Source organism: Acanthochromis polyacanthus, chromosome 17, assembly GCF_021347895.1.
Source record: "Acanthochromis polyacanthus isolate Apoly-LR-REF ecotype Palm Island chromosome 17, KAUST_Apoly_ChrSc, whole genome shotgun sequence".
Taxonomy (NCBI): Eukaryota; Metazoa; Chordata; class Actinopteri; family Pomacentridae; genus Acanthochromis; species Acanthochromis polyacanthus.
Window position 1 is genome coordinate 28,237,988 of NC_067129.1, and position 8,583 is coordinate 28,246,570.

Below are 8,583 nucleotides of genomic sequence, written 5' to 3' on the forward strand. Positions count from 1 at the left end.
TTAATGTTTTTTTACCCTTTGCAGCCATAGTACAATTCTACAGTTTCATTATCAGATGCTTTTGTCCAAAGCGACATACAACACAAGCAAGAATTCAGACATAAGGAAAAACCTGTAGTAAGTGCAAAAAGTGCTTCAAGTGTGATTGGTCAAAGGTGTTGCCATCAAGTTGCAGAAGAAATGCCAACACTGGAATCTGGTCGATTCACTCATAATTATTACAGTTTCTACAGTTTCATTTATCTTTAATCCGGAATGACAAACATCTGAGAGTAGAAAGAGAGGAGAAAACAACCTGGAGAAGAGAAATACCCAGAAAATGAACGTTTCGTATTTTCTGGTGAAACTTTCCAGTAGCTCTGAAGCTGAACGGGTCGAAAAGGTTTAAAATATGAAATAAATCCTAAAAAATGGCAGCTTTGTGAGCAGCAATGACTCAGAAATGTTGTTTTGTTTATTTGTTGACTGTTTTCTTCTGATGTCAGATTGTTGTAAACAGACATTAAAAATCACAAACTGAAGCGTCTGTTAAATATCGTTAACAAATGATAATTATGGGAACTAAAGGGTGGAAATGGAAAATATAGTTTGGTTCAAAAACAAGTAAAATGTTGAGCTTTGATAAACTAAAAGCTTCTGGTTCATTGAACTGAAAAACAACTTAAATTCTCTCTTCATTTCTTCCTCTTCTTTTTACAATTTTCTGTTTTTAAATTAAATGTTTGAAGTGTAAAGGTTTTGTTTTTCTTCTGATCGTCATTGATTTGATGATAAATGTAATATTTAAGACGAGTCAAACGCCAGGTTTTAAATGCAACTTCACTATTATTTACAGAAACTTTATTTACACAACATTTTCTAAGATTACAAAGTGCTTTACAGAAGCAGAAGTAATTAAAAACATTAATACTATCAATATACAAATAAATCTCATGATGGTGTATCACAGGGCCACTTTAAAGGGAAAAAACCCGGAAACACAGAAATAAACAGTTATTTAAGAATTTTCTGATTAGTTGCCAGCAGTTATTTTTGCATTTAATTGTACAGTTACTTTCATTATTAGTCAAAAATGGCCAAAACGCAACTTTAAATCCCATTTTATTTATTATATTATTACTTTATTTGTTTGTCTTTAATGCATTAGTTTTTGGAGGAATATAGTCTAAACCACACAGTGCAATTTTTTGTTCTGTACCAATAAACAATACCTCCCAAAATTTTGTTAGAATATTTTATGTTTTTATTTTTTACTCGTTTCGATTGTAAATAATATCGGTTTTGTTCAGGCAGTTTCCTGGGCAGCCTTAAGCGGAACACCTCCACCATTGATACACTGTGAACCAGTTGAACCGCTACCCCCATAGATATGGATACACCTCCGCCGTTCTGCTCTAACGGCTCCGGTGTTATGACTGGTTTTGTAGACCGAGCAGAACGAGTGTCCGCCTCCACCGATTCATTTTAGCTATGTTTCCTTGATTTCCGCAGCTCCACAGCCGGGACACTCATGGGTAACGACAGACGTTGAGTCGAGCAGCGCGTCTCTTATTAATTACTGCTGATTTATCAGACTATTTTTTGTAAAAGTGTGTATTTTAATGCCGCTACGTAGCAAGCCGCACAGCTAGCTAGAAAGTTTGGAGCCGATAGCAGTGGGCATGCGCAGGTAAGGACTTCATTAAGATTGGTTTAACTCAAGTTAGCTTGTTTGTTAAAACATATCAATAATTGACTTTAGGTTTGATTTTTCAGTGAATGATTTAAAGAACACTAAGTAATATGTCTCTGTTTCATCTTTAAATTGCAGGTTGTTCTGTTAGTGTCAGCGGGTCAAAGTCTGGACTGAAGCCGGTGAGTTCAAACCGACAGGTGTTGAGTTTACTTGAAGTTAGTCATTACAGCAGTGAGGGTCAGTTACAGTCTATTTGTGTCTTTTAATGGTAGGTTTTTGTCTCTATGAAGTAATTTTGTCTCTCTTTGTGGTCATTGTGTGTCTCATTGTGATTATTTTACATTTGTTTTTGATTGTTTTGCAGCCATTTTGTGTTTGGTTTGTGTGTGCAGTAATTTTGTGTGCCTTTGTGATAGTTTTACATCTATTAACGTGTGTTTGTGTTCATTTTCTGTCACTTTCTGATTGTTTTGTGTCTTCTCTATCGTTTTGTTGTTTCTTTACGGGTGTTTTGTGGTCATTTTTCGTGTCCTTTTGACTGTTTTCTGTGCCTTTGTTGTCATTTTTAGTGTTTATGGTTGAATTGTGTCTCCTTTTGGTCATTGTGAGTCTCATTGTAGTTGTTTTGCGTCCGTTTGTGATTGTTTGACATCTTTTGTGTGGCTTTGTGATCATTTTGTGTCTCTTTGTTGATGTTTTCTGTCTCTTCATGGTCATTTTGTGTGACTTTGTTAATGTTTTGTATGCCTTTATGGTTGGTTTGTGTTCATTTTGCGTCACTTTCTGTTTGTTTTTGTGTGTCTTTATGGTTGGATTGTGGTCATTTAACGTCTATTCTCTCATTATTTTGTGTCTCTTTTTGCCTCTTTAGTATCCTGTTGTCTCTTGATGGTTGTTTTGCATCTATTTATGGTTGGTCTGTGTATCTTTGCATTAATTTTGTATGCCTTTGTGATTGTTTTGCATCTATTTGTGATTGTTCTTGTGTATTATTGTGGTCATCTCCTGTCCATTTGTGGTCATTTTGAATCCTTGTGTTATTGTTTTGTGTGTCTTTGTGGCCATTTTGCGTTTCTGTATGGTCAGTTATTTGACTTTCTAACTACAAATCCTGATTCTTCGGCTCCGTCTGGATCAGGAGGATGTTACAGAGGGTGGCGGTGATCGGTGCCGGTGCTGCTGGACTCTGTGCAGCCCGTCACATCCTGTCCCATCCAGGCTTCTGTCCTCCGGTGGTTTTTGAGCTCAGCGATGAGGTCGGAGGAACCTGGTGTTACGACGAGCGGCTCGGGACGAACGACAACGGACGACCGATTCACAGCAGCATGTACAGAGACCTGAGGTAGGTTCACTGCACAGAGACAGGCTGCTTAGTATGTCTCTTTGTGGTTGTTTTGTGTCTCTTTGTGGTTGTTTTGTGTCTCTTTGTGGTTGTTTTGTGTCTCTTTCTGGTTGTTTTGTGTAACTTTGTGGTTGTTTTGTGTAACTTTGTGGTTTTTTTGGGTCTCTTTGTGGTTGTTTTGCGTCTATGTGGTCGTTTTGTGTCTCTTTGTGGTTGTTTTGTGTCTCTCTGTGGTTTTTTTGTGTCTCTTTCTGGTTGTTTTGTGTCTCTGTGGTCATTTTGTGTCTCTTTGTGGTTGCTTTGTGTCTCTGTGGTTGTTTTGTGTCTCTGTGGTTGTTTTGTGTCTCTCTGTGGTTGTTTTGTGTCTCTTTCTGGTTGTTTTGTGTCTCTTTGTGGTTGTTTTGTGTCTCTTTCTGGTTGTTTTGTGTCTCTGTGGTCATTTTGTGTCTCTTTGTGGTTGCTTTGTGTCTCTGTGGTTGTTTTGTGTCTCTGTGGTTGTTTTGTGTCTCTCTGTGGTTTTTTGTGTCTCTTTCTGGTTGTTTTGTGTCTCTTTGTGGTTGTTTTGTGTCTCTTTCTGGTTGTTTTGTGTCTCTGTGGTTGTTTTGTGTCTCTTTGTGGTTGTTTTGTGTCTCTCTGTGGTTTTTTTTGGGTCTCTTTGTGGTTGTTTTGCATCTTTTTATGGTTGTTTATTGTCTGTAAAGTCTCTGAACTAGAATGTGTTCTGAGTGTTTTCCAGATAAACCCCTCTCAGTGTGTAGTTTGTTGTTGGATGTGTTGTGCGTCGTCTCCTCCCAGTTCAAACCCTCTGCATGGTTTCAGGACCAACCTGCCCAAAGAGGTGATGATGTTCCCAGACTTCCCCTTCGACCCTCAGCTGAGCAGCTTCATTCCCCATCAGGAGGTCCAGCGGTACCTGCAGAAGTACTGCCAGAACCACCACATCGGGCCGCACATCCGGGTCAGTCTGCCTGCTTTAGAACCGCTTCATCGTTTTCAATCAAAACAGAACAAAAAGCTGCTTAAATGCGATCATTCAATGTGTGTCTGTATCTGATGATGTTAAAAGTTTGAGCTTTAGGTCAAACTAATCAGAATTTAGTTTTGCTTTACCACAGCTTTCACAAACAATCACAAAGAGACACAAATGACGACAAAGAGACGCAAACGACGACAAAGCGACGCAAACGACAACAAGGAGACACAAAATGACCACAAAAAGACACAAACGGACCACAAACAGACTTTCACAGTTTTTTAACAGACAACAGGATTATTCTGTTTATTGATAAAACTGTCTGCTTCTAAAGACCGTTTTCCTCTTAACGCTTTGCTGTGACTCATGTCTGTCAGTTCAACACTGTGGTGGAGAAGGTGGAGCCTGTTGTCATGGCAACGGAGGGCGAGAAGGCGACGATGATGTGGGAAGTGACGTCATCTGATTCCTCTGGATGTCAGAAAACGGAAACCTTCGACTCGGTGTTCGTCTGCTCAGGGTGAGATTTGACTTCATCTCCTTTAAAGGATCGGTCTGCTGGTTTTTAAATCTCACATTTAACTTTTATTGTTTAACTGACGCATCATAAAAACATTTAGACCTGAACCCCTGAACGTGTTAACGATTAATCTCTTCCTAATGCATTAACTGAGACGCAAAATGAACACAGAGATTTAAAATAATGACAAAGAAATACAGGACAACTAAGCAAGGACCACAAAATGACACCAGACAGACACACAAAATTAAGATAAAGGAACACATAACGATGACAAAGGCACAAGATGAAAACAAAGAGATGCGAAATGACCACTGAGAGACATAGGATTACCATTAAAGACCTAAAATGATCACAAAGAAGTGTAAGACGATGACAAAAAGACAGAAAACAACCACAAAGAGACACAAATTCGTCACAAAAGACATAAAATTTCCACAAAATGACAACAGAGACACAAAATTATCACGGACACACAAAATGACCACAAAAAGACACAAAACAACTGCAAGAAGATCTAAAAATAATAGCAGAGATTCTTTACGACCACAAAGAGCGTAAAAAACCCCCACAAAGATGCAGAAAATCACAACAAAAAAGCCCCAAACGATGAGGAAGAAACAACAGAAGAGACAGAAACTAAACAGAAATGACCTCCAGACCTGATTTTTGTTGTTCACCTGGTTAAATGTTTTTGTTTTTCAGTCACTACTCGGATCCTCACATCCCTGACATCCCAGGAATACACAACTTTAAAGGTACAGACACGCTAACAGGAAGGTTTTTATCAGAGCACAGTCTTTAGGTCCCTAAAGAGCAACAAAAACTGCTGGTTTCACGTATTTAAGGTTAGTGATGATTCTGTTGGTTGTACTTTAATGATTCACATTTAGCTTCGTTAGCATCCTGCTTTTACATGGAAACTGCCTGTGTTAGCGCCACGCTACGCTACGCTAGGCTACGCTAGTCTAAAGACGTCCCCGTCTCTGTTCTCAGGACAGGTTCTCCACAGCCACTCGTACCGGTTTCCAGAACCGTTCTCGGGTCGGTCGGTGGTGGTTCTGGGAGCCAAAGCTTCGGGTCTGGACATCTCCATGGAGCTGGCTGAAGCTGGTGCTCAGGTAACCATGGAAACGTCCTGAAACCAAAGACAAAGGAAGAAGCTCAGAGCTGTGATCAGAACCTTCTGACTCTTTAGCTCCGCTCAGGACTGGTTTGGTTTTAACTGAGACGTTGGCAGGAGTTTGAAAGAGACAAATCATGACCACAGAAGAAGTTTTCATCTGTAATTTACATTTAATACTGATTTATTTCTGATTTAAATCCAGTGAACATGGAGAGATTTACAGTTAAATGTTGTTGAAGAGCAAATTATTACAGAAGTAGATGAAGTTTGATGTCAGACTGATGACAAAATGTTTTCCTCCTCCAGGTAACTCTGAGTCATCGTCATCCTCCCCTCTCCTTCCCTCTACCTGCTGGGATCCAGGAGTCCACTTCTATCGTGGCGGTCGAAGACGACGGCAGAATTCGCTTCCAGGTTGTCCTTGTTTTGTCTCTTTGTTGTTGTTTTTTGTGTCTCTGTGTGGTTGTGTCCAGATGTTCTGTGAACTTTATTAGTTCTTCACAGCGACAGCAGCTGTTAAATGTTTAAATCAGGTGTGACGCCATGGTAACCTGAAACTTGGCTGTGATTGGTTGCAGGATGGCTCGGTGGGCGGGGCTGATGTCCTGATCTTCTGCACCGGGTATAACTACAGGTTTGGGTTCCTGGACGGAGCCCAGCTGGGCGTGGAGATCCATGACGAGGTGCTGTGGGGTTTGTACCGCTTCATGATGCCTCCTGCCTTCCCCTCGCTGTTCTTCATCGGCATCTGCAAGATCATCTGCCCCTTCCCCAACTTCAACTGCCAGGTGAGGGAGTTGTGTCTCTTTGTGGTTTTCTGTCTCTTTGTGGTTGTTTTTTTGCCTTTTTGTGGTTGTTTTGTGTCTTTGTGGTTGTCTTTTGCCTCTTTGTGGTTGTTTTGTGTCTCTTTGTGGTTGTTTTTTGCCTCTTTGTGGTTGTTTTGTGTCTTTGTGGTTGTTTTTTGCCTCTGTGGTTGTTTTGTGTTTCTTTGTGGTTGTTTTGTGTTTCTTTGTGGTTGTTTTGTGTCTTTGTGGTTGTTTTGTGTCTCTTTGTGGTTGTTTTGTATCTCTTTGTGGTTGTTTTGTGTCTCTTTGTGGTTGTTTTGTGTTTCTTTGTGGTTGTTTTGCGTCTCTTTGTGGTTGTTTTGTGTTTCTTTGTTGTTGTTTTGTGTCTTTGTGGTTGTCTTTTGTCTTTTTGTGGTTGTTTTGCGTCTCTTTGTGGTTGTTTTGTGTCTCTTTGTGGTTGTTTTGCGTCTCTTTGTGGTTGTTTTGTGTCTTTGTGGTTGTCTTTTGTCTTTTTGTGGTTGTTTTGTGTCTCTTTGTGGTTGTTTTGTGTCTCTTTGTGGTTGTTTTGTGTTTCTTTGTGGTTGTTTTGCGTCTCTTTGTGGTTGTTTTGTGTTTCTTTGTTGTTGTTTTGTGTCTTTGTGGTTGTCTTTTGTCTTTTTGTGGTTGTTTTGTGTCTCTTCGTGGTTGTTTTGTGTCTCTGTGGTTGTTTTGTGTCTCTTTGTTGTTGTTTTGTGCGTCTCTCCTCCACCTGCAGCCTCCAGGTGTCTCAGGTGTTGAGATGTTCGGTTCTTTCAGCTCCTTTCCTCTCTGCAGGTCCAGTTTGCTCTCTCCGTGTTGGACGGTTCTGTTGTTCTTCCTCCTCGGGCTCAGATGGAGGAGGAGGCTCGGCTGGCGCTGCAGCAGAAGGAGCAGCGAGGAGTGGAGCGGCGCCACCTGCTGGTCCTGGATTGGGACCAGTGGGAGTACTGCCGGGTCCTGGCTCGGTCCGCAGGCTTCCCTCCGATTCCTCCGGTGACCCGCAGCCTCTACGAGGAGGTCGGGAGGCAGAGAAGGATTCACCCCAAGAACTACCGAAGGACCAACTACCGGCTGGTCAGTGACAGCGAGTGGCAGGTGGTGGACTGAAGGACGGAACACCTGGAGAAGAACTAGGAAGTAAGAGTAGTGGGTCAGCAGGTATGTTCAGCTGGTAGTCAGGGGACCATGTTTAACCCGATAGATCACCATGGTAACTGATGCTGTGGAGCTCTGTCTCCATGGTTACTGATGCTGACCCAGTCCAGGTTCTGTTCAGGTTTAAATCTGCTGTTAGAAGCGTCTCTCTTCAACTGAATCGATCCTCAGCTGATGTTTTCTCTGTAAACCTGCTGATCTGGACGTTTCTAAAACTAGTGGATGCATCACGTTGCCATGGAAACATACATGTGTGCAACTCATGATGCAGAAATCACATAAATAGATTTCTATGTTTGGTCTGTTTCCATGCTGATGCTGCAGCTGATTGAACATTGATCATCTATTGGTATTTATTACAGAGAATAGTCAATCAATGAGTTTCATTTTATGACCATAAATTAAAGTGATTTCCTGCATTATGGGACAGAGTCGGACACAAATGTACTTTAACACAATATTATGTTCTGGTTAGGGCTGGGACTTGTCTAAGGCACACCTGTGCACTAATCATGGTGTCTAATCAGCATCTTGATATGGCACACCTGTGAGGTGGGATGGATTATCTCCGCAAAGGAGAAGTGCTCACTGTCACACATTTAGACAGATTTGTGAACAGTATTTGAGAGAAATGGTGATATTGTGTATGTGGAAAAAGTTTTAGATCTTTGAGTTCATCTCATAAAAAATGGGAGCAAAAACAAAAGTGTTGCGTTTATATTTTTGTTGTGTATGTATGAAGCTTTTTTTATTTGATGATTTGTTTTATTGTCTTTAATATGTTAGTTTTTGGAGGAATGTAGTCTAAACCACGCAGTGCAATTTTCTGTTCTGTACAAACAACTAACAAACAAATATCTTATTAAAATATTTTGTTTTTATTTTTTACTCGTTTCGATTGTAAATATATATGTGTATGTAAATATCGTTTATGTTCAGGCAGTTTCCTGGGCAGCCTTCAGCGGACAAGCTCGACACTGTGAACCAGT

At 40.6% G+C, this 8,583-nt stretch overlaps 1 protein-coding gene and 1 long non-coding RNA gene across 2 annotated transcripts in view; one reads left to right on the top strand and one right to left on the bottom strand.

Moving 5' to 3' along the window:
- LOC127530697 (uncharacterized) overlaps positions 1-255 on the bottom strand; it is a 58,836-nt gene extending 58,581 nt beyond the window's left edge. The window contains exon 1 of the long non-coding RNA XR_007937380.1: positions 113-255. This is a non-coding gene — a long non-coding RNA (uncharacterized LOC127530697). The remainder of the gene's footprint in view (positions 1-112) is intronic.
- Positions 256-1,327: 1,072 nt separating this feature from the next.
- Positions 1,328-8,475, top strand: LOC110971971 (uncharacterized). The gene is made up of 10 exons (XM_051938012.1): positions 1,328-1,669; positions 1,811-1,854; positions 2,814-3,017; positions 3,837-3,975; positions 4,368-4,510; positions 5,216-5,268; positions 5,507-5,631; positions 5,943-6,050; positions 6,215-6,424; positions 7,235-8,475. Exons 3-10 carry the CDS (start codon positions 2,818-2,820, stop codon positions 7,544-7,546), a joined length of 1,290 nt encoding a protein of 429 aa, XP_051793972.1. The 5' UTR covers positions 1,328-1,669; positions 1,811-1,854; positions 2,814-2,817; the 3' UTR covers positions 7,547-8,475.
- Positions 8,476-8,583: the final 108 nt, after the last annotated feature.

What these genes read in the sequence shown, in the direction of transcription:
- LOC110971971 (XM_051938012.1), top strand. Translation starts at nt 2,818, where the DNA reads ATGTTACAGAGGGTGGCGGTGATCGGTGCCGGTGCTGCTGGACTCTGT. An exon ending in AGCATGTACAGAGACCTGAG is followed by an intron (nt 3,018 to 3,836) that starts GTAGGTTCACTG and finishes GCATGGTTTCAG; the next exon opens with GACCAACCTGCCCAAAGAGG. An exon ending in TCCCCAACTTCAACTGCCAG is followed by an intron (nt 6,425 to 7,234) that starts GTGAGGGAGTTG and finishes TCCTCTCTGCAG; the next exon opens with GTCCAGTTTGCTCTCTCCGT.